The 23,498-nt window shown below is 54.1% G+C and overlaps 1 protein-coding gene across 1 annotated transcript; it reads left to right on the top strand.

Moving 5' to 3' along the window:
- Positions 1-1,852: 1,852 nt before the first annotated feature.
- On the top strand, positions 1,853-22,123 carry YWHAG (tyrosine 3-monooxygenase/tryptophan 5-monooxygenase activation protein gamma). The gene is made up of 2 exons (XM_086475000.1): positions 1,853-2,057; positions 21,405-22,123. The coding sequence occupies exons 1-2, from the start codon at positions 1,971-1,973 to the stop codon at positions 22,059-22,061; spliced, it is 744 nt and encodes a 247-aa protein (XP_086331126.1). The 5' UTR covers positions 1,853-1,970; the 3' UTR covers positions 22,062-22,123.
- The last annotated feature ends 1,375 nt before the right edge of the window (positions 22,124-23,498 follow it).

Raw genomic sequence — 23,498 nt, 5'->3', positions numbered from 1 at the left:
ATTAGAGGAACCATACGTCCAACCCAAATGTAGCAGCATCACTCAAAAGGTGTCCAGGATGAGCAGGCAGCTCCCCTCTGGTCCATACCCAGAGATCTGATGGTCCTGCTGGGCTTGGGTGATGCCCCGTGACGTTTCTAGATACCTCCAGACTATCGATAAGAAACGGTAGCAACAGCTGAAAAACTAGCGTGGGACCCATGACCTACTTTACTCTTCTCTCGCATTCTGCCCTTTTTTACTCAAATTCTGGCCCCAAAGCTGGCGTCACACAGAAAACAACGCAAAAAACCGCCGCTGAGCTCTCCAGAGCTGACGGCATGGCTCCTCAGAGGAATGAATGCGCCATTATCAGGAAAGGGGAATAAACTGCCCTTGTCTACGGGCGCTCTCCTTGGGATAGCCATGGTGGTAAACAAAGGCCGGGCACAAAGGCTGTTCTCACACCAGAACCACGTGTGCTGCAGGGTGTGAGGCTGGGGGTGCGAGCAACGAGACAGCGGTTTATTTTATAGAGGAAATAGAGAGGATCTGGGCGTATTTCTAGTTTTATTTATCAGAAGGCGCGATTTCTGCTGCTCTCGGAAGCTGTAAACAAAGAAGTCTTTTGTGTGAAACGAATCCATTCGATACAATTCTCTGTTATTCGTAGAGCGGTGCTAAAACCACAATAAAGATGGGAGATCTCACCCCAAAATGGTGTTGCTCGCCACCATAAAGCACTGTCATCAGCATTTCCAACCCAATTTGTCCCCGCCCATGTGGGTAAGAGCATGGCCACAGGCTTTGAACAGCCACAGCAGCCTGTGGCCACCGTCTTGCCCTAAGGAAACCGGCACGTCCCGGTGCCACCAAGGCTTCCTGTGGCAGCGTTTCGGAAGAAAACCGCAGGGCACAGGGATCAGCGAGCGGGATGGCTGTGTCCTCTGTGGCTGTCCTCACGGGGACAGCAGCACCAGGAAGGGCAGGGGATGCGTGACACGCGCCCTGGGGCACATCCAGTGTGCGAGGGGCAGCCAGCACCGCCCGGCTCCCTCCGACCGGGATTACGTTGGGACCAGCGGTCAGTTGACCCCTTTCCTTTCCTCCAGCGCTAGAGCGTCCTCTTATCCACAGGGTTTTTAGGGAAAAGGGATCTCTTATGGTTCCTAATGGAGCTCCTCAGGCACAGCAGCAGCCCCGCTAGGCCCGAGAGGACGGGCGCTTTCATCTCATGCGTTATGGATGAGCCGAGCGCTCCCAAGCTGGCCGCTCATAAATTATCCAGCGACATTCTCCTCCATGAGGCGGCTGGCAAGACCCTGGGAAAGGGGTCGGGAGGGGGAAGCAGGGGGGGGGCAGCTGTTTGCCCCCAAGCCGTGTCACCACAACCTGGCCCAGCACCATCACGGCCTGACCGACCCCCCCCCCCCCCCCCCCCCCGGGCGCGGAGGTTGCTGCAAGGCCCCTGAAATGGCGGCTTGGGGCTGGGGTCGCCCACGGGGTGAAGGGAGAGGCCTCCCCGCCCCAGCGAGGCCTAGCCCGGGCGGGGAGCCCCCCGCTCCCGGTGAATCAGCACGGCCGCAGCCGGCGGGACCCCGCGGGCGGGGCGGGGCGGGGTAGAGCGGGGGCGGGGCGGGTTTTGCGGCTCTGCCGCGCGGGGCACGACGGGAGATGGAGTCCTCGGCGGGGTGCGGCGGTTCCCGCCGCACCCCGCCGAGGACTCCATCTCCCGTCGTGCCCCGCGCGGGGGCGGTGGGCGGTGGGGCGGGGCGGGGCGGGGCAGGCGCAGGGGGGTTGTGGTGGCCCGCGGCGCGCGCACAGCTCCGGGTGCAGCCGCCGCCGTCGCCTCAGCAGCGCCAGGAGCCGCCCGCCCGCCCGTTCGCCCTCTTCCTCCTCCCGTCGCCGCCCTTCCTCATCCTCCTCCTATTCCTCCTTCTTCCCCCGGAGCCCCAGCAGACCTCCTCGCCCCTTCCCCCGGCCCCGCGAAGATGGTGGACCGCGAGCAGCTGGTGCAAAAGGCCCGGCTGGCCGAGCAAGCCGAGCGCTACGACGACATGGCGGCCGCCATGAAGAACGTGAGTCCCGGCCCGCGGCCGTCGGCTTTTCCCCACCCACCCCGGCGGGCCCGGGGGGGGGGGGGGGTTGCGGGTCCGCGCGCTCCCCCGCCCCCCCCCCCCCCCTCCCGCCCTTCTCTTGCTGCCCCCCTCGGTGGGTGCTGGGCTCGGGTGGGGCTGGGGGGAGGCGGGGGGGGGGTGTGAGGCCGCGCCGCGGGGGTCTGCGGCTCCCGGCCCCTCGCCCTTACCGCCCCCTCGCCGTCCCTCCGGGCGGATTCCCCCCGGCTGGGTCCGTTCCCTTTGCCTTTCACCACGCAGGGACCCCCTGCTCTCTCCCTAGAGCCCACACCCCCCACACCCCCCCCCCCCCCGCATCCTCTGCCCTGTTCTGGAGCTCTCACCCAGCCCCACGCATCCTCTGCCCTGCTCTAGGGCCCCCCACTCCGCCCAGCACACCCTCTCGCCTTCCCTAGAGCCCCCCACGCATCCTCTCCTCTGCCCTAGAGCCCCCCACTCTGCCCCCCACACCCTCTCCCCTGCTCTAGAGCCCCCATGCATTGCCTCCCCTGCCCTAGAGCTCCCCCCGCAGCCTCTCCCCTGCCCTGCTGCACCCCAGTGCCCCACACATCCTCTCCCCTGCCCTAGAGCCCCCACCCTGCCCCACGAATCGCTTCCCTGCCCCATCCCTTCCATCCCACGCCAGGCCCCCCTGCCTGCCTCACGCATCCTCTGCCGCGCCCCCTGCCCCACCACTGCTCCCTCCCCTGCCCCAGTGCAGGGGGGCAGAGGAGCCAGCCCTGGGGTGCGGTTCTCCTGGGGGGTCACGCCGGCTCGGGGGGGCTGCCAAGCGCCGTGGGGCGAGGTTGCGGGGAACCCGAGGGGGGGGCATTGTGTGCACATCTCTCCCCGCTGCTGAAATTTCCCCCCCACCCGCCCCATCGCTCCCGTGCATCCCTTCCCGTGCACGGTCAGCGAGACTGGTGTGTGCTCGTGACCCCAAAGATCGGGAGCCGTTTCGCTGCCAAAGCTCTTATTTTTACTGCACTTGGTCGGAGATTTATGAATTGAGTCATGTTGTATTCATTTCACGCTCTTAAAATAAAGACTCTGCATATAGCAGGCTGATCTGATTTGTGACACTGAACGCTCCCCTTCAATACTGACATTTTGACAATATAAGAAGGGAAAAAAAAACATATCTCTGATCTGATCTTGCAAACAAAGCAATCGTGGGAGGCAGGATCAAGTCATTCCAGAAGATTCTGCATTTGTCATATTGCAGAGAGGCTAGACTGGGTGGAGGGAGGGAGGGGGTGCTTTAAAGGGGAAAACTGTTCTTTATGTTTGTCTTCTTAGTCAGGTCTGAACCTTTGCGAGGAGCTGGGGTGTCCTCCCTGGCTGATGAAAAGTGAATGCTGATCTAGGAATGTCGCAGTCTGCCGTGGGTGCAGCTCTGTTTGCCCATATTGCACCATTTTGTCAATAACCTTGCATTTATCAAACAGACAAAACTGTCACAGCCCCAGAACGGGGAGGGAGGAGATGCCTTATCCAGAAATGAAATACGGATAATCGGAACGAGATATTATCATATTAAACCAGCCGGGCTGTTCCGCTGCTGCACGATGGCTTTTATACCGTTTTCTGATCACGGCATCTATTCATTTGAAAGCCAAGCCTGCTGTGTGAGCAGATCCTACAGCTCATTTCCTACGGATAATACAGCCGCTATGACAAAGCCAGCAGGGATATGCCTGGGACGCACAGCCGTGGTGCAGCATTCCCGCCGGGCGAATTTCCCTAGCCTGCTTCCCCGGGCTCCCTGTTTAAACCAAAGGCGTTGGTAGAGATTATGTATGCTTTTTTTTTTTTTTTTTTTCCCCTTTTAGTCCTCCCTGGCCCTGGTGAAACAGTAACCCGGGCTAACGCCGCTTATCAGTTGCCGTGTGGTTTGGCCGTAAGAAAACGATTCCCAGTGGGAGCGCTGCCGCCTCCCGCCACAGCAGACAAAAGGCAGAGCTTTGTTCTTCCGTTTCGGCACGATGCTGCCCAAACTCCGGCACGGCCGGTCCGGCGGCCATGAGCATGTCACACTCGGTTATCCCTGTCACCGTCCTGGGCGCTGCCCATCCCCCAGCGCCGGTTGTGCGGGAGGCTGATGACCTCGCACTCATTTCCGTAGCAACGCCTAGTGATGTCATATGCCATGGTCCAAGCTGCAATGCACCCAGGTGGTAGCAGAGAGCATGCGGGCTGCGCCTGGCTGAGGTGATGCAGAAGCATTCCCGTGGTGGCCGCCGTTTTGTCTCCTGCCCTCCAAAGCTGGCCCTCCGCTCGCTGCTGTAACGCCGTGCCGAGACACGCCGGGTGGCTTTCCCTTAAAGCCTGGTGTGGTCATGGTGGGCAGAAACGAGTTTCATTTTCCTGCAGCTTGGTCTCACCGGTGCAGCCTGGTGGTGGCCTCACGGGTGGTGACACGGCAGCTGGGCGTGTTGCTGGGCCAGCCTCAGCTCTGCCTGCTTGGGAGCCTGTGCTGAGTGGCTATTTTAATGGGTTTTAATGGGGTTTTAAGGGTGTACTGGGGCTCTTCCTGTCTGCTGATTCACCCAGTGCTGCTTGCCACAGTGGTGTACTGGATCACGATGGTTTCTCCCAAATAATGTTATATATAAAATAAGTTCTAGCTCGTTCCTCGCTGACAGTGCCCCTAATTGGTACGCATTGCTGCTGCAGGAGCAGGACTGCTCCTTCAGCCCCCAAATGTGACAGATTTCCTGGGCAGTCTCGGTAAAACACAGCAGATGGTCCCCTCACCTGCAGGAGGGAGCAAGAGGTGATGCTGCACCCGGGAAGGGCACGGGGCTGGGCCCATCAGCCCAGGCTGCGTGACCTTGGTCACCTCAGTCCTGTCTGGGGGTACAGTCAACCCTATAATGTGTCAGAGAGCAGGAGAGCTCCCTGCTGGTCCTCGAGGTGGTGGCTGTGCCTGCTGGTCGGTGGGCAGGCTTTGGCCTTGGGCTTGCCATCTCAACCGATGCGGTGCCCGTGGTTGAAGTGAGCTGCCTGTCTGGTTCAGCTCCACGGAGAGTTCACCAGCCAGCCCAGCGCCAGGGCTGTGGATCGATAGCCATTAACTGGGGAGCAGCGATGCTGCTGGAGGCTTTTTGGAGGTGGAGCCCTGCCAAGCCCCCATCAGGTGCTGCCCAGGGAGCAGAGCACATACCTCCCCATAGACCTTTAGGCTGGGGGATGTGCAGGTGAACAAGCAAGATTATGGCGTTAACTTTTGCAGGAAATAAGTTGCCTAAAAAGGGGGGGTGGGAGGTTATTACATTGCACCTATATATCATGTAGGTATGGGACCATATGACAGAGTCCTTGAGCTCACCTGAAGGTCCCCTGTGAGGGGAACATCTGGCTGATTGACTTTGGGGACCCAACCTCTGCAGCAAGGCCGTGGCTGTGCTGTAGGTGAGGACCATCAGCGGTGGTTGGTGGTGGGTGTAGAGGGGTGAACGCTAGAGCTGCTGCCAACAGGCAGAGGGCTGCTGCCCAAGCTTCAGGCGCAGCTGGCTCTTGGTGCGGTAAATGGCCCCCATGGTGTGGGCAGAGGGGGAGAGCAAGCGCGGGGACCCGCAGGCCTTCCCTGGCACGGGGTGTGCGGGCTTCTGCCGGGCTGCTCACCAGCCTGGCAGGCTATCGCCCTCCACGGCCAGGGACCGGGTTAGTGCAGATAGCGGGGCTTCACGCAGATAGGGGGCTCCCCCTTGGCAAGAGGGGGAGTAACACAAATCCCTCTTATCTGGAGAGTCCCAGGGGAGTGGAGCAGGGATGGTGAGCTGCTTTCTGCTTTGCAGCGTAGACAAGACAAAAGGGTGAGGTGGGAAGGCTTCTCCAGGAGGAGTGCTGGGCAGGCCATCTGTGATGGTAGGAAGGGAGCAAGGAGTGTGAGCTGCTGTAGTAGCACTTCCCAGGGGGGCTGGGGAAGGCTTTGAAGAAACCATTTCCAGTGCTGAGGTGGAGAGGGTATGTTGGCATCTAATGACTGCATCGATGCTCTTGCTGCCGCCCTGCTTTGTGCAGGCGTCTGGAATGCTGCTCAGCCTCGTGGTGCCTCCTGGACCACTGCAGCATGGGGCTGCGTGGCTGCCAGCTTCCCAACCTGCTCTTGCTCATAGAGGAGCAGTCCTCTCGCCCTTTGCTCAGACCTGAGTGATGGTGGTGGAGGTCTGGGACAGTGTAACTCGTGAGTAGAGAGCACGGCTTCCTTCCTGGAGGTCCGCAGGGGCAGGGCAGGATGGCTGCTGTCAGGAGCTGCTGTCCTGCTGTGCTTCCAACCTTGTAGCGATTCACTGCATGGGTCATCTCTGCACAAATTGGCCTCAGGACCTCGTAGCGGTCGGCTGAGTCGCACATCTGCACTTAAGCCACGGACAGGTAGGAACATGCCCTGTACACGAGTACAGTGGGCACCACACACATTAACTGTATTAACTGGTGAGTCTTCAGCAGCTCAAACTTTTAGAAATTTCCCTTTAAGCTCCTGGTGAATCTTTATCTGTGAGCTTTAGGAAAAGCTGCTGACTTGTGAGGCAATGCTGGGTTTCAGTTGGCCAAGTGTAACAGCCAGGTGTGGATTTGATTAGAAATAGCTCTTTTCGAACTAAAGTTGAGACTGTGATGGAGAATATAGCTGTTGAATCCTCTGCAGATACCTGGGGTACATGGAAACAGTAAAGCTCTTGGGCGAGCGCTCTTTGAGAGCACTTAGATGTTTCGGGCTTAGCCAGCTGATCTTATGAATGGTGGCTGGCCCTGAAAGTGCGAAAAGGTCAATGGGAGTTGTCTTGATCCACCACCCCTTCCTCCTTTCTTGTGGTTAAAGATGGCTGGCTCTCAGGAGACTCTCTCTTTGGGGTTTTTTTTGGGGTTTTTTTTTTTTTTGAAACACCAAATAAGCTTCCTCATGTATGGACACGCCCTATCTGCCCAAGCTTTGTTCACCAGCTGATCCCAAAGTTGCTCTTTGGAATAGACTCTTTGAGCGCTGGTGGTGTGAACTTGGGCTTGCTAGAAGCTACAGGAACAGCAATTTAAGGGCAACCACAGAACTTCAGCTCCTAGAGTGTTTTCTGTGTTGAAAACTCCTGCACCTCTGGAGCATATGCACTCTGTTCTGAACTGGATGATGTCGTTTGACATCCTCTTGGCAGTTCTCATGAGTGTGCTGGATGGTGCTTGCGAGGGAAGTGAGGGCTGTTCAGATAGTTGTGTTGGATCTCTCTGCTTCCTGCCGCTGGGTGATGGCTGGCACTGCCCATGGGCATTCTCTGGGATATGGATTGTGATCAGGGGAGATGAGGAATGTGCTTCTTCCTCGCCTTCTGTTGTTGGTAGAAGGTTTTCTCTAATTTGAGGATCCACGTCATATCTTTTTCCTCTTCCCCGTCTCTTCTTCACTGTATGTTACTGGGCCACTTCATTTGAAGCTGTTTTCATTCTTGTGTCTGAGCCAACAGCACTAGAGCTGGTCAGGAGCATGGTCAGCTTGGCTTTCTGGGTAGGAATAAGAAGTTTCAGCCTCACAGAGCTTTATATCAGAGAGGGGGAGTAAGAGCAACCTGATGGTCCCCAGGAGCCCATGGGGAGGCCTGGGCTGGACCAGGGTTTTGCTCCCAGGCTGGTGGGTGACCCCAGGCCCCTTCACAGTCCTAAGTACAAGGGTTTTTAAAGCCTGATGTTTCACTGCACCACTGCATACTGGGGTGTCACATGCTTGGAAGAAGCCCAGTGAGGAGAAAGATCTTGATGTGCACAAGCTGGTGCGTAGACGAAGGGCTCCAGCTGTACCAGCAAGCTGCTCCTCTGCCTCCCACTGAATGGCTGGGATGGGATGGTTTGTACCATCCAGGGTGGGTTTAAGCTGTGCCAATGAAAGGACTCTGCAAGGGCAAGAGGCACGTGGTGGGAGCTTTGTCGGTGTGTGTGGTCAGGGGCCTCTGCTACCGTTGTGCTGGTGAGCGATCACTTAACACTGGATACAGCCTTGGGTCTTAAATCTCTAAAGAATTTGTACTCCCTTGGGTTCAGTAGACACCCTGGGACAGCATGGGTGAGCACACACCAGCCAGCCTGTCTGGGTGTTGTGGAACTGCGGATTTGGGTACGGTGAGGCGTTGAGCGTGTAAATCCTCACACCACGAGGCATCAGAAAAGATGTGCTTGTCCCGCTTACCATTTTGATTGATGCATGCCTGTAGTTAGGAGTTGATCTACTAGCTGTGACTCTTGAGGATACAAGAAGAAACATGTCTGATGGAGAAGGAGCTGGGAGAGGGGAGGGTGGTAGCTATGGCTTTACCTCTGGAGAAACCTCCATGGATGGTGATGTGCCTGGCAGGATATAACGCACAGGCTCTACAGCTGAACTCTTCAGCTTCTGTTTTGAGCAGCTTCAAGCCAAGTAAACCATGTGCAAACGAATGAGTAGAAAGTTGTGTGCAAGGTACCTATTTAGGAAAAATAAACAATTTGAGCTTTTGTGCGTCCAGCTGCCAATGCTTGAGTAGCCTGCTGCTGCTTAGGAGGTGGCTTTGTCTGAGCTCAGACGTGTCGTTGGATGCGGAGCGCTGCTGGACTCGTAGGTGCCGCTTCTCTCCCGTGGCAGAGGTGAGTAGTGTGTTGGGAGCTCAATACCAGTCTGGCACGGAAGAGCAAAAAGGACTGTGAGACTGGTTCAGACTGGAGCTAGCTGCTTGGTGCATCCCAGCCAGACACCAGGCAGTTCAGAGACAGGTACAGAGGAAGAGTGGGTTGGAAAATGCCTGCAGTCTTCCTCAGTAGGCTCGGTGTCTGGGGCATTTAGGGCTCTACAGATCTGCAGCTGCCTCTTGCTTTTGTGCCCAGTTCTGCTTCCTGAGGGGGAAATGTGAATGCATACTGGAATAATGCAGTACAAAGCCCAGTGAAACAGGATTTGCCTGGCTTCCTGAGCATTTCTCCATTGACAATCTTGATAGGATACAGGCATCATCTCCCACTTCACTGTGGCAAAGTATCACAATTCTGTGAATCACAGAATCTGTGATGCAGGGCTTCGGTTGTCTCTGGATAGCTGATGCACCCTTGATGCTTCCAGGCGTTCTTCTACGCTTCAGTGCTCTGCAGCTTGAGATGGCTTTTCCCAAAGCTAATGCTGTTTTATGCTAGCTGGTTTGGAGGCAGCTTAGATCTTCTTTACTTTGCTGTCCAGGCCTTTGTTATTTCTTTCTGGAAGGCTGAAAGCCTTAACCACCTTTTGTTCCTTACTGGAAAGGTAACTAATCTAACTTGGCTTTGTCTGAAGTCTTCCTCCCTCCTATTAGGTTCACGTGACTGCAGACAAATGGCAACTTGATGTCTGGAAAGCAAAATTTTTATTAAAACAGTGGCAAGTATTTACTTGGTGTGGTTGTGCAAGCGATGGTCACCACTGGGAAGTGATAGCTTGGAGACCCATTTTGGCACCAGCTGAAACAAAGGGAAGGTAGCTGTACTGGTGAAGATACGGTGGTTTTGTCTTTTGACCTCTGAAACCTTTGGCTTGGTTTCAGGATGCTGTTCAGATGTAGCCGTGGCCGATTTCATGCTGGTGGCAGATCAAATGCTCTGCCATGGCTGCTGGCTGCCAGCCTCTGCCGGTGCTTCTGCCGGTGCAGCTTTTGGTCTTTGCAAATGGGGGAACTCTCCTTCCCCTGTGGAGACAAAATGGCTTTGTGGGATCCCAGCCCACAGCTTGCACTGTACATTTACATGTGAGTGGTGGGGACCCTGCAAGATGAGTGAGGCTGTGAGGGATCGTGGCTGAGCTCTCATGTGCAGGATACGGGCTGGGCACCGGCGTTGCTGAGGTCCCTCCTGGTCTCTGCTGCTGCGTTCTCTCACCTTCCACCTCTCCAAAGCAGAGCAAGCTTTGAGTAGCTGTGGGGCACCTCACACATCTGCACTTGGTCCAGAGCAAGCAGGAAAGAGGAAGGATCGGACCCACAACCAGCTGGCTGTGTGGGTTTGTGTAACTTGGTGGTGTGTCATCTCCTCGGCCGGGCACGGCCAGTGCTGTCACAGCCGTCTTTTTCTTGTTGTTCCCCTGGCTGCTTGATCTAATGAGCAAAGCCCCTCCTCCCATCGTAAAATGAAGGAAAACGGTGACAAAAAGACTTTCATTCTGCTCTTTAATTTTTTATTATTTTTTTTTTAAATAAGAGGCCTGACTCTTCTCTCCAGAGTCCAGATGTCAAGATGCCGGATTCCTACCCGTGGCTCTAGGTGGGGAGCGTGCCTCGGGGAGGAGCTCGGCAGCAGGATGGCTTTGTCCAGCTTCGCTGAGTGCACAATGGCGCTGAGCCTGAGCTGCCGCAGCTCTCCAGCCCCTCCACTGGGCCAGAGCCCCAGGAGCTGCTGGGGCTGGCGGAGCACAGGGCTTGATGTTCACCCGGGAGTCTAACGCTGGTTGCAGCGCTGGTTTGCTTGGTGGGGTCTGGAAACACTCAGAAATGGTGAATTCTGGAAAATGGAGCTGAAATGATGAGGCAGCAATCCTCAGGCTGCAGGAAAGACCGATGAGACTGTCTCTCAGAAGCAATGCCTTCGTGTAGCTGGTGAAACAAAAGCCTTTGTCTGCCTGTTTCAGTACAAACTTTCCCCAGTCTCAGGTTTTTCTGTGCTAACCCAGATTTAGTCACATCTTGGGAATGACCCAGCACATGCTCGATTGGGTGTTAAATAAACCTGATTTTCGGTCCAAAACTAGTGATCTGGTGACCAAGGGCAGTGCATTAGTTAATAGCAGTAGGGGAGTAACTAGAGAACATGCCACTGGTGATGGCATGAGATTCCCTTAAAGTGATTCCCAGATTAGGGATTAAAGTACTTAATGTTTTTCTTCTATAGCAGAGATGTTAGAATTGAGTCAGTCTATGGGTGTTTGAGGCAGCTGCGCTTGGACGAATGCAATCCTGCAGGGACTCAAAGCACAAAACATTCTCTAATTGTTTGCAAATTCCCTCCGATTTCACTGGGCGGGTTGGCTTGCTTGCGATGGATCTTTGCTTACGTACCAGGCAAAGCTACTTGGCTTGTCAGTGTGCTTCTGATTCCTCTCTGAGGTGGTTTCAGCAAGGCTCTAGAAAAATACCAGCGAAAAGTCTCGGCTTCAGCATTAACAAGGCTGCTGATGGACACGTTGTTTGGACAGTTGTGGTGCTCTGCAGCATGAAGTTTATTAATAGTCGTTGGGGAAGCTGTTGCTGTGCTGTGTGCTAACAGATATGCTCGAGACCTGCTGTAGGAGATCTGCACTTGTGAAAGACTAATGCTTAGTGTTCAGCAGTGAATGAGAACTTGGGGACGATTAACAGCCTTTGATTTACACCCAGCTGAGGAAGGCCTTGGAGCTTTGCCTGTTTATGCTGTTGGGCTGCTGTTATGTGGGATGAATATTTCATTGCCTTGAAGTTGGGATCTGGGCTGCTTGCATTTAGTGGTGTCAAGATGTCGGCGCCTGAGGGGCTCTGTCACCTGTGATGAAGCGAGATCAAATCTGTGGTAGTAGTCCCTTGGGCTTCAAAAGAGGGCTGGGAGGAGATAGCTGGAGCCAGGCAGGGGTGGTAAAATCCACAGTCAGATCTAGAATAGTAAAGTGACCCTCCTTGTAGTTTAAATTGGCTGCAGTGCTCCAGAAAGCTGCCAGAGCAAAAAATTGAGTTTCTGTTCTGCAAGTTCATTTAAGAAATTAAATAAAATTGTCTTGCTAGAGGTGTGTAAGATCAAGCCTAAAATCTCTAAAGCAGTGGGAGGGTAAAGTACATCTGGAGGGATAATCACCTCACTCGCTGATGCGGAAATTAAACCTATGGTGGAGCTGGCATGCTGGAGTCCACCTGGGTGTTCTGGAAAGTCTCTTGCTTAAGCTGGTAAAACACCTTTCAGACACTGCAAGGAACTGCTGGTTCTGCAGACCGAAAGACCTAGAGCAAAAAAGCTGGTGGTTTTTTTTTTTTTAATATTTTCCGAACCTTGCCTTGATGTGTGAGTTTCCCCAAGTGTTTGGGGTAATGACACGAAGTGGTTAAAAACTGACGTGCTGGCTGCAGGGAGTTGTTTGCATGGTCGCAGCTTCTCCCATTTCATCCTGCTGGAGCAGCAGCTTGCCAGCTGCCGTGGCAGCCATGGATCTGCCATGCCAGAGGAAGCCATGCAAGCAGCCAAGAATTGCCCAGTTCATCCTGCTCCGTCAGGCCTGGGAGCAGGCTCGCTCAGCAGCCAGAACTCGCTCTCAGCCTTTCCCGGGGTGCCCAGCCCATGGCACATCGTCTCTCCTCTCTCTGCTTGGTTCAACAGAAGCCGTGGGTACAGCATAATGCTGTCGTTTTTTGAACTCCCGATTAAGGACAAGCGTCTCATATTGGTCTGGCACTTGAAGCTCCAGGGAGGAGTCGATGATCTGGTGGCAGGGTACTTACCGCCTGGCATTGGGGCTCGAGGTGAGCGGGAAAGCACTAATATCTGAGCTAGATTAGTACTCTTGGAAGCTGTGAGGTAAGTCTTTAAGCAGCTAATGCTCCCAGCAGCACTGAACACTCTCCCCACATGAATCTTGGTTCATTTATCTGGTGTGTCCCTGCTGATGTGCTGGAGTCCCTGAAGTCTGTCTAGCTTGGTTTTGTTTTGCCATAAATTGCGGGGGGGGGAAAAAAAGCCTTCCCGTATGTTGACCAAGTCTTAAGACTCTAGAAATGACCAGTGGTCATCCGATGGATGGCTGCTTCAGCTAAGGAGTCTGTGAGTGGATGGCCTTTTCTGAAGAAGGATAGTGCTTGAATAGGGGGGAGGGAGTCTTTAAACTTGTACAGAAATGCTGTTGAGGAAAGAGCTGCAGTTGTTCTTCAAGAGCTTTTCAACTCGCCCCTGGAGAAGTTTGATGCAGCCCAGAAGAGCCTATAGAAATCACTGAATTGTCATTCTCCTTTCAAAAGGATCTATTCTAAGCTCCTAAAACTTTCAGCATGCTCCAGGAGCACATCTGAGCCTCCGTGGCTGTGGCACTGATCTTCCACGGGCTTTGCAGAAAGCTTGGAGAAGAGGCATATCAGCAGGGAACAGGTTGGATAATCCAACGCAGGAGAACCCCCCAGGCTGTTGGGTGGTGGAGCAGGGTGTGATCTTGGGCTGCTGCTAAGGTGCCTGCAGAAACGCCAAAGTGGGCAGATGATGCTGGCCAGCCTGCCATGTCCTGGGGAAGGAAGAGCTTGACGTCCCTTCTGTTGCTTTGTAGTTAGCAGGCAAAGGTGCCAGTATCCCATCTGCTGGAGACGGTGCAATGAGCCCTGAGTGACAGTCCTCTTCAGTGGTGGGACTGTTGTGGTTCAACTCACTGCTTTCTCCATCTGGTGGCAGGAAGGCACTAGGCCAACAGAGATGGATTCTTTTTCCCCAAGAGTTTTTCACAGGTATGAGGCAGCTAGTGGCAGCAAGACAGTGAAACAAGTTGTCCTACAAGCGATTTTCATCTTGCTTAATAGCCTTCGGTAAGGCTAGCAAGGATCAGGGTGTTAATACAGAAGACAAGAACAACTTCAGTGAAATTTCGTAATGGCTCAAAAAGTAGATACCAGTTATAGGAGCAGCTCTCTGCAGTGCCTGTTCAGAAATGGTTTGTAGCTCCACACTGATGCACTTGAAGAGCGTACACTGTGCCCGTGCTGGGACGCTGGGATTGTTCCTTCCAGGTGGGCATTGCAGTGTGTCTGGGTCTCCCTCTGTCAACTCGATAGCCGCGGCAGACTGCAAGGTCTAATAACGTGCCTGGAAGCCACGTACGGGAGGCAGGTGGATGTTGCCTTGTGCTTGCCTTATCTCAAAAGCTGCAGAAGCTGGTGAGACAAATCGATGGCACCCAGGTGTTGTGCAGCAGGAAAAACTTGAGCCGTTAGACCAAATGCTGGGGCTGCAGCGCTGCAGATAAGGGGTGGTCCAGGAACTGCTGCTCCCAAACGCGGAGTGGGAACAGCTCAGAGCTCTGCTGTGTCACTGGCTTTCTCGCCTTGGCCCCGTTATGACCTTTTACGTGCAGGAATGACCCAAATAGTTGAAACTTGGATCTTTCTTGCTTTCTTGCACTTTCTCTAGCTGAAATCCATCAGAGTCAGACTGAAACTGGAGCAGATCTGCAGGCTCCAAGGACTGATCAAACGTGCGTAGTGTGATGAAATTCACTTTGGCTTAAGTAGTTGTTAAGCTACAGAGGCCGATGAAATAAATGAGCTCTTGGTTTTCATGTCTCCCAATTCGAAGACTTTGTCTTGGGTGGTTCAAAGTTGCCTTAAATAACAAAGGCTGCAGAGTGGGATGAAAGCTGCTGTTAACTGCAGGAGCATGCAGAAATCCTAATCGGTGTCTGGAGCGCCTAAGTAGCCTCTGAGATCCAGTTATGCCACAGGCAATGAACAGCCTTACTTTGCAGACACTGGTCCCTGATGCGCTGGGAGCCATTTGAAACGTAATGGCAGAACCACCCCATGTGCCTTCAGCCGCGGTGCCGCGATGAGAGCCAGCCCCACCGGCCTCAAAAATGGGAACTAGCTTGTGATTATTCATACTGAAACAGTCAAAGGAGCCAGCAGTGGGGAACTAACTTCTGCACGCAGCCTGCTTGTGCTTTCCTGGTCTTGTCTGAGATGAGAGGAAGGGATTGACCTGCCACCAAAAGTCCCCCTGGCCACGCTGAGATAAAACACGAGCAGGGAGGACAGCGGACGGGTCAGCAAGGAGAGAAGTACTTATGGTGTGACTTCCACTTTGGAAGTACGGCATGGGGGAGGAGGCTGGAGTACGGGGAGGTGGGAGGAAGAGCCAAACCAGTGAGATCTGGTAACATTTTTAGATTTGGGTCTAGTTGAACACGTGCCTACTTTGTGTCGAAGTAGGTCAGTGCTTAAGAAAAGCATCTTTCCGACTGCTGCGATGGTGTCATAGGACAGCTCGCTCTGAAGTGCGCAAGGAGAAGCTGTTCTTGACTGGGTTGTGCAACATCTAATTGGGACTGTAATCAAGCCACCGGGTCGGGGTGATGATTTAGTGTGCTTGAGGGCAGCTGTTCCGTCAGAGGCTAGATGTAGAGTGAGACGGGGACAGAAGAACCGGGCCGTCTCTCTGGCGTGTCACTTCCAAAGCAGCAGCACTTCGGCTGCTGAGGGTGGTTTGGTGCTCGCAGATGGGTGATGGGGTCCCACCACAAGCCAGCGGCTAGAGGTGGGGGTGGGGAAGGTGGCATGGCTGCAGGCAGTCATGAACATTTATCAGCTGCTGGAGCCTGAAGTGGCTGCGTGTTGGGTGCTCCCCTTGCTGGTGGCTTCAGACCAAGTAAGCATTTCAGTGGTGGGACTTCTGGCCAGAATGTTGTTTCTAAAGCAAAGCACATTTGCCTTTTAAAAATGAAACAGAAAAGGGGACCTTCAGGCCAGACCTCGGGATGACTAACAAGCTGCATGTGAAGGAAAACAAGGCAATTGCTAGGGTTTCTGTTGAGAGATAACATAATTATGTGGTGCAGAAGCCACAGATAGAACAGAGGAAAGACAAGTGCTGAGGAGGAGATGGCTGTTGTGTATCCTGGAGGAAGAGGAGCTCTGGTGATGTTCAAAAGCTGTTCTCAGTGGGCAGTCTGAGATTTTCATGGTTCTATCTCCAGGAAAGCTTGGCTCCTTTGTAGATGTCTAATGTCTTCAGGGACTCGGGATCTCTTCTAGGCAATCAGAAAAGCAAAAGTTTTGAGGCTTACAACATGGATTAAACTGTCAAATGCTGATGGTATTCCCCAGAGAAGAATCTCTGGGTCTGCGCAGCTTGCTCTGCTCTGTGCTTTAAGATAAGACATCAAAGCTAGGTAGGAGCCATAAATGGGTGGGCACTTGGTTATAAAGCTAAGTGAAAATCTGTGTGTATAAGGATAAACAGGTACAACTAAATCCTTTGGTAGATCTCCGTTGCAGCTTCTGAAGGGTCCTCAGAAATGATTATTTCATGATGTACTCAGAAACGATTGCTTCAGACCTACTGATGCAAGATGAGAAGCGAAGGATAAGCGTCCTGGAATAATCCCCGTGAGCAAACTAACCTGCCACTGGCTGGGATCAAACCTGCCCTGTAGATCTCAAAAAAGCCTGCTAATTAGGGTGCTTCTGGAAAGAAGGTGCAGCCGGACCATCCCTTGTGCTTTTGAAGAGTGCGGACCTTGTCTTCAGGGGCAGGCGAAGTTTTGCATGCTCCATGGCTTCTCCCCATGAGGCTGAACCTTCCCCTGGCTGCAGTGCGACACGTGAGCATGCCGGGAGCCTGACAGGTTTTGGGCAGAGTGCCGAGTCAGAGCTCGCCGCTGGAGTAGGGAAATGGGGAGAACCTTCTCTGAGATCGTGGTGCCTCTGAAGAGCTTTGTTGCAAATCAGGGAGCTTTGATTTGTACAAACCTCTGGACTCTCAAGCAGTAGAAACCCTAAACTTCCAGTAGTCTTTGTCCAACGGGAGCTGTTGGACTATCCCTGTGGCTTTAGGGCACTTAAGTCTTGGTGATGCAGATGCTGCACCCTCAAAGGCTGCAGGAACTGGTAAGACTGGAACTTGGTGGTGTCCTTCAGCTTGGCGATGGAGCGTGCCTTCAAGCCGAAGCCTGTCAGTGTAGGCTTCTCCATGCCCAGTGTAGACACTTAGCCGGGGAGTGCAGGTCTTCTCCTCCGCTTCTGCCCTTAGCCAGGGCTTCTGCCAAGCACGGGGCTGCCCGCAGCACGCGGCGGGTCTGGCTCCTGGCACGTGTCTCACGTGCTGTCACAGGGCAGGGGGGAAGCTCTTGCAGGTAGGACCATTGCCTGCAGACCAGCAGGGGAACGAGAGGCACCACGGCTGAGGTCTCCTGCTGCTCTGCAGCAATAAAGAGCCAGTCTTGCGGCTGGGCTTGCAGGCTGGGCTGCTTTGGGGGGAAGAAGTGGAAAGGAAGGTGAAAAAGGTCTTTTTTCTTTTTTTTGTTTTCCAGAATAGCTAAAAGACTGGCATCTGTCAGATTTCCAGCTGTGTGAGGGAGCATGTGGACTAGCTCTTTGTACTTGGCTGCTTATGCCACACGCAAGGCTTGACTCCACTCCAGCTGTGTGCATCTCCTGCCCCCCGCCCTGCTGTGATCTGCAGGGGCACAAGGGCGAAACGAGGCTTGACAGTTCCTGAGATTTGTGGTGCACGTTCTGCTTTCCTCTGCTGTCAACCATGGCAGTAAAACTCCAAAATGAGTGAGCTTCCTAGAGAGCAGGTAGACTTCCAGCCAGAGGCTGGTGGCTTTGTGTTCCTGCCAAGCCCTCTTGATGCCAAATTGAGATTTTTCTTTGGATATTTGCAGTCTCTGACTCCATGTAACAGTGCTGGGAACGGTGTTAGGTGACCTAATGCTCATAGGGTTGGTCTGTACATGAGGGTGCTGCGCTTCTGAAGGGAGGTGAGACCCCTCCAGGGTCTGAGTTAAGAATGGGGGAGGTTCTGCTAATATTAATCTGGACGCTGGAAACAAACATTAGCAAAAATTCTCCAAAAGGGCTTGTAACAGGACCTCTGCAATCTAATCCAGGCTGGATGCAGGATATTGCCTTATTGATGTTACGTCAGAGGCATTCAGTGGTATAAACTAAGGATATTGGAGCTTGCTGTTTAGCCGCTGGCTTGATGGACCTCACTTTGTGTTGGGATCCTGCAGCGTGAGGAAAAATGAGCATTTGGCTGGCCAGCACAGGCTTAGGGTGAAGGCACAGACCCCCATCCAAGTTGGTGGTTTCTGGATGGTCTTTGCTGGAGAGGGTCACCCGCACGGTGCTGTTGGCAGAAGCGGCGCCACAGTGACCGTGTGATCCCGTGCTGGAGCGCAGAGCGTGTCGTGGCTGCGGCGGGGCAGGCAGGCGGGCAGCAGCCTCTGGGCTGTAGCACTGAGACGTGTCAGGTGGGTTCTGGGCAGAGCAGGAGGTGGGGATGGTGGCTGTTTGGGGCAGAGCAGGAGGTGGGGATGGTGGCTGTTTGGGGCAGAGCAGGAGGTGGGGATGGTGGCTGTTTGGGACAGAGCAGGAGGTGGGGATGGTGGCTGTTTGGGGCAGAGCAGGAGGTGGGGATGGTGGCTGTTTGGGGCAGAGCAGGAGGTGGGGATGGTGGCTGTTCGGGGATGGCTGTTCTCAAAGGCAGCTTAATCTTTTCCACCTTCCTGTGGCTCTCTGATTAAATCAGCTCAGTGTACCCTTGCTGTCCGGTATCTGATGTCCTGGGCATCTTGCATTTTCTTCCTGCTGGGAACGCAAGTGCCAGGGGGTTTTCCTTTCCCTCGCCTCGGTTGCAGGCTGCAATACGTGCAGCACTGCAGCCTCTTCTTTTCCCTCTCCTAGTGCTGAGGGATGCTGTCCCTGTCTCCGGCTGTGTTACACCTTTGCCATTTCTCTGCTCTACCTTGCTGGGAGCCTGGGTGCTGCTAGAAAGCAGTTGCATGGTTAGCCAGGCTCCCTTGCTGCTTTAAGTCCCCTGTGAGCTCCCTGGAGGAATCTCCTTTCCCCACAGGTGTACCTTCCATCTGTCAGCAAGTTTGTTGAAAGGATTTTGACAGGCAAATTTCTTCCGTAATCCTTAGTAGCTTTGAATTTAAAATGTTTATGGCAAAGTTAATTCTACAAAACTCCCTGTAGTTTTAATAAACCTGTTCTCCAGCAAGACTCTTCTGGTGAGAGGAGGTAAATCTACTTCTTCCTGCAGTGATAAATATCTGCAGACTCAGTTGTTGGGGCAGCTTTAAAATCACCTACTTGGTCCACACTTAAAACTGGTATCTCTGCTCAGAGTGTCTCGCTCAAAGCAAGACCCCCTGTGGTTATCAGCCCGCATAACCAGTGTTGGGACAGAAAACTGCTGGAGTTGGCGGGTCCCTTGTGGTGTGGCGGTCCATGCTGGATGCTCCATTTGCAGCTGGAAGGTGAGAGAAAGGGTCAGGCTGGGATTTCTGGGTATTTCTAGTCCCAATTCCTTTACTCAAAGCAGGGCAACTTAGGTGGGACAAGACCCTGAGTCACCTGATTGAGTTTTGAATATCTCCAAGGACAGACAATCCATAAGCTCTAGGGCAGGGGGGCACCTTCGTTGTGCTCCAGTGTCTTTCAAAGATGGCTTTAACCTCACGGTATCTTTAATTTATGTTTGTGCCGGTGTCACTCAGAGGGAAGAATGAATGGAGTCCTTTGGAAGTCCTATAAAAATACAGACAACTAGAGACTTCTGAACCTAGGGTGCAAGGCAGGCTGGAAGCAGCGTATAAATGACTTGCCAGGGGATTTTAGCACGCTGCAGTCGGGCTGTGTGCAGGGCTGAGCCTCTGCCCCGGCTCCTCTGCGGGAAGCAGCATATCACACAAAAGCCAGGGCTGTGTGGTTAAACAGCCACCGTTAGTCTGGCTGGGAGAGGTGGGACCGGGGTTAGTCTGCTGGCACCGGGAGCTGCCAGATAGCCCGGGCATTGCTCACCCTGCTTACCTCGGGGTGTGACAGCTGGGAGCTGCCTTGGCATGCTGCCCCGTGCACCTCGCCCTGTATCAGTGGCGGCTGCTGAGAGTCACAGGAGATTGTGCCCTCTTCGTGACACCCATTTCCCTGGTCCCTCGGCCAGCCTTTACCCTTGACACAGAAGGCAGTTGTGCCTGGTTTGCACAGTAAGACCCTCCTCTGGCTGGAGACGGGCTGTTTGCCAGTTCCCCTGCCAGGCTGCAGAGCATCTCGTGGAGCAGCACAGGTCTGCACAATAGCACGAAGTGGGATTGGAGGCTCTTCTTGCCGCCCCTGCCTTGAGGAAGGAGTAGAGGGGGTCTTGGTCAGACCAGAGTACCCTGCTTGCTGTGTGGGGAAACTGAGGCTTCGCTGTAGCTTGGTTTTGGGAGAAGACATTAGCCAGACCATGGCCGAGCGGCTGCGAGGGGGGCTGCGGGCGGGAATGGATGTTGCTGGAATGAACAGGTCAGTATGCTAGAAGCAAGCATGCAGCATGCCAGGCCAGTCAAACCTGGGCTGGACCATCCTACACCTTCCCGCATGAGCCCTTGGCTTCTGCTCACCGCCATAAAGGCGGTTATCTCAGCCCAGAACAGACCTTGTCCTTACAAACGCTTGTGAAGATGACTCAGTATTTGCGGAAGCCCTTCGCCTCCACGCCATTGCCTGATCCTCGTGAGCAGAGACTGCCGAGAGGAGGCTCACAGGTTCCTGCTCTGCTGGCCCGCTTCCCGCGGGGCGTACCCCGGGGCTGTGTGGTGGGGCAGCGTGCCCCCGGGGAAGGGCTCAACGTGCCACTTGCCGGCTGTAACTCCCCCAGCTGAGTGGCTGTGCGGAGCAGCCTGGCTGCCACCGCCTCCTGGGCGGCTGCGCCCCCTCCGAGGGTGCAGAGACCCGTGTACGGGGCACGGGGTGGCGTCGGGGGCTGCGAGCCCTGCCCAAGCTGCCCGTGGGGCCTTGGCCGCCTGCCCCGCCCTTGCCGGAGGTGCTGCCCGGGCGGCTCCAGCCAGCGCTGGGCTGGCGGAGCTGGAGTGAGACGATTGCAGTGTCAAGGGTGATGCTTCCCGGTGACTCAGGCAGCCCGGGTGGCGTTCAGCAGCTCCTGCGATGGCTCTGCTCTGGCGGCTGCCTGATCCCTCCGGTGCTGCGCGGGGGAGGCGGTGGCAGCGCTGCTGCGCGCTAACGCTGCTCTCCTCAGTGGAGGACACCCTGTGTGGGAGGAACGCGCTCTTACCGTGGGGGCTTCGCGTCCTTAGCTGTGCGGGTGCCTTGGGCAGTGGTAACTGTAGCGTCCGAGGTGTTCTTGAGGCGGCTCGGAAGCACGCCCTGTGCTACGGGAAACGGAGAGGATGAACACCCCGTAGCTATGGGATGGTTAATCCCTGCGACTGGCTCGTAACCCCAGACCATCTCCACGCTCGTGCTTTGATTGTCCCTCTCGCCTGCATCGTGAAGTCCGACTCTCATCTGGCAGGTGGAAGGTGTCTCTTTCCTAGAAGAATTTCCTCATTCTGGAAAAGGCTGATCTTTTCAGAGATGGAGAATATTTCGAATAAACCCCAGCCCACTCCTTTGACTGGGGGACTGGACCACGGTGTGACTTCCAGCTGGCTCCCTCTGGGATAGGGGCAGATGCTGGGTGGCAGAGCAGGGCTTTGCGAGCCGGCTGCCATCTCCTGCCTCTCGCTAGAGATGCACGGGAACACCCGAACGTGTGATGGGAACGCCAAGTGGCTAGGGCTTAACCCGAGTGTGTCTCTCCTCTCTCCCTCTCTTGATGCAGGTGACGGAGCTGAATGAGCCTCTGTCCAACGAAGAGAGGAACCTGCTGTCCGTCGCCTACAAAAACGTGGTGGGGGCACGGCGTTCCTCTTGGCGAGTAATTAGCAGCATCGAGCAGAAGACCTCTGCCGATGGGAACGAGAAGAAGATAGAAATGGTGCGGGCCTACCGTGAGAAGATCGAGAAGGAGTTGGAAGCGGTGTGCCAGGATGTGCTGAGCCTGCTGGACAACTACCTGATCAAGAACTGCAGCGAGACGCAGTATGAGAGCAAAGTCTTCTACCTGAAGATGAAAGGGGACTATTACCGCTACCTGGCTGAAGTGGCCACCGGTGAGAAGAGGGCAACTGTGGTGGAGTCTTCGGAGAAAGCTTATAGCGAAGCCCATGAGATCAGCAAGGAGCACATGCAGCCGACCCACCCCATCCGGCTCGGTCTGGCGCTTAACTACTCGGTTTTCTACTACGAGATCCAGAACGCGCCGGAGCAGGCCTGCCACCTGGCCAAGACGGCCTTCGACGACGCCATTGCCGAGCTGGACACCCTCAACGAGGACTCCTACAAGGACTCAACGCTCATCATGCAGCTCCTCCGCGACAACCTAACGCTCTGGACGAGCGATCAGCAAGACGACGACGGCGGAGAAGGCAACAACTAGACCCCCCCGATGGACTGGCAGCCGCACGCTGATGCTAACTACTGCAGTCTTTATTTTTTTCCCACGAGTGGGGGGGGGGGCAGGGGTGGGGGAGGGAAAGGGAGGGGACACCTTCCCAGGGAGGCCCCCCACAACCTGTCTTTGATTGCCTCGTTGACATTTTTGCCAAAACACCACTAGTGGAAGTCAGGCTGGCTGTGCTGGTATGGAATAGCAGCCTCACTGGCATATGGACTGTTCTGTAGATTATTAATACAAGTGGAGCTGTCTTTAATTTAACTTTATCGCTAGAAATAAAAGGGTTTTGAGACGAATTCGCGTGGATGGAATGGCCCTCGTTTTTAAGGAAAGCAACGCAAAAAAAAAAAAAAAAAAAAAGGGGAGTTCTGTGGTTCCAGTAAGGCTTCGTGCGTTTGTTTCTTCAGTCCAAGTGCCGTGTGTCCGTACCACGTCGCGGGGCGTCTCATGCAGCGCTCTGCCTGGCAGGGCGCAGCTTAAAATCCCCAAATTGAGAAGGAATTAAAAAAAGACAAACAACTAAAGAATTCGGGGCTTGCAAAGCCCTGGGATTTAGGCCATCCAATTTATTTCTTTTTCTTGTTAAGATATTTATTAGGGTAGCTTACAGTATTAACACTAAATTGCAGTTTACAGTATTTCTACATTACAGCCATATGACATCAAGCCTTTGATTGTCTGTTTTTTCTTTTGCTAGTTCTTTTGGCTTGCCTTCCTGATCAGTCCTCGCCTGTGGACTGGCTTTAGCTATTCTGTGTCACCCAAGGCAAGAAGACCGCCCGCCCGAGGAACATCAAAGCTGCTCTAGTTTTTTGGTCAACAGCTTAACAGGTGCTTGGCTAGCGGCTGTTTCAACTATTTTAAGTCCACAGCAAAAGGTTTAAGAACTTAATTAGACAAGGGGGAAGTGTTTCAACTTAAAACCGCCACTTAAATAAAAAATAATAAAAAAAATAAAAATTAAAAAAAAAAAGAGCATTCAGGTCTGTATGTCATGTACTGTGTTTGGTATTTCAAAAGACCATCCTGATTTAAGGTGCCACAGCTGCTTCCTCAGGGATTGCACTGCCATTTCACTCTGCCTGACTTTCTCCCACTGTACCATGAGGTTTGTCAGCAGATCTCGGGCGCCCAGGCTCCCTTGTTTGTCACCAGGGAAGCCGGGTGCGTTTTCCTTTCTCCTGGGGAAGCTTGTGGTGTAATGAGTGAACTTCAGGAGCTTAGAAACTAATTTGGTAGAGAAATCCTCAAGGGAAGAGCTACAATCATAGACATTTCTATCAACCATCGGGAGCCCAGGAACTTAGTTCTCTTCTTAGCCAAATCTTTTCCAAGTCTGTCTGATCCGGCTGGGGGTGGGAGACGGGGCATCTGAGTTGCTTCGCAGGTCATACTTACCCCATTTTGAGTAAATTCGGT

Source organism: Leptosomus discolor, chromosome 18, assembly GCF_034619465.1.
Source record: "Leptosomus discolor isolate bLepDis1 chromosome 18, bLepDis1.hap2, whole genome shotgun sequence".
Classification (NCBI taxonomy): domain Eukaryota; kingdom Metazoa; phylum Chordata; class Aves; order Leptosomiformes; family Leptosomidae; genus Leptosomus; species Leptosomus discolor.
Note: the sequence above shows the minus strand (reverse complement) of the source record. Positions and strands in the feature narration are given on the sequence as shown.

Bases quoted from the DNA above. Each gene is read 5' to 3' on its own strand.
- YWHAG (XM_086475000.1), top strand. From the start codon at position 1,971: ATGGTGGACCGCGAGCAGCTGGTGCAAAAGGCCCGGCTGGCCGAGCAA. The intron at 2,058-21,404 runs GTGAGTCCCGGC...CTCTTGATGCAG, and splicing joins TGGCGGCCGCCATGAAGAAC to GTGACGGAGCTGAATGAGCC.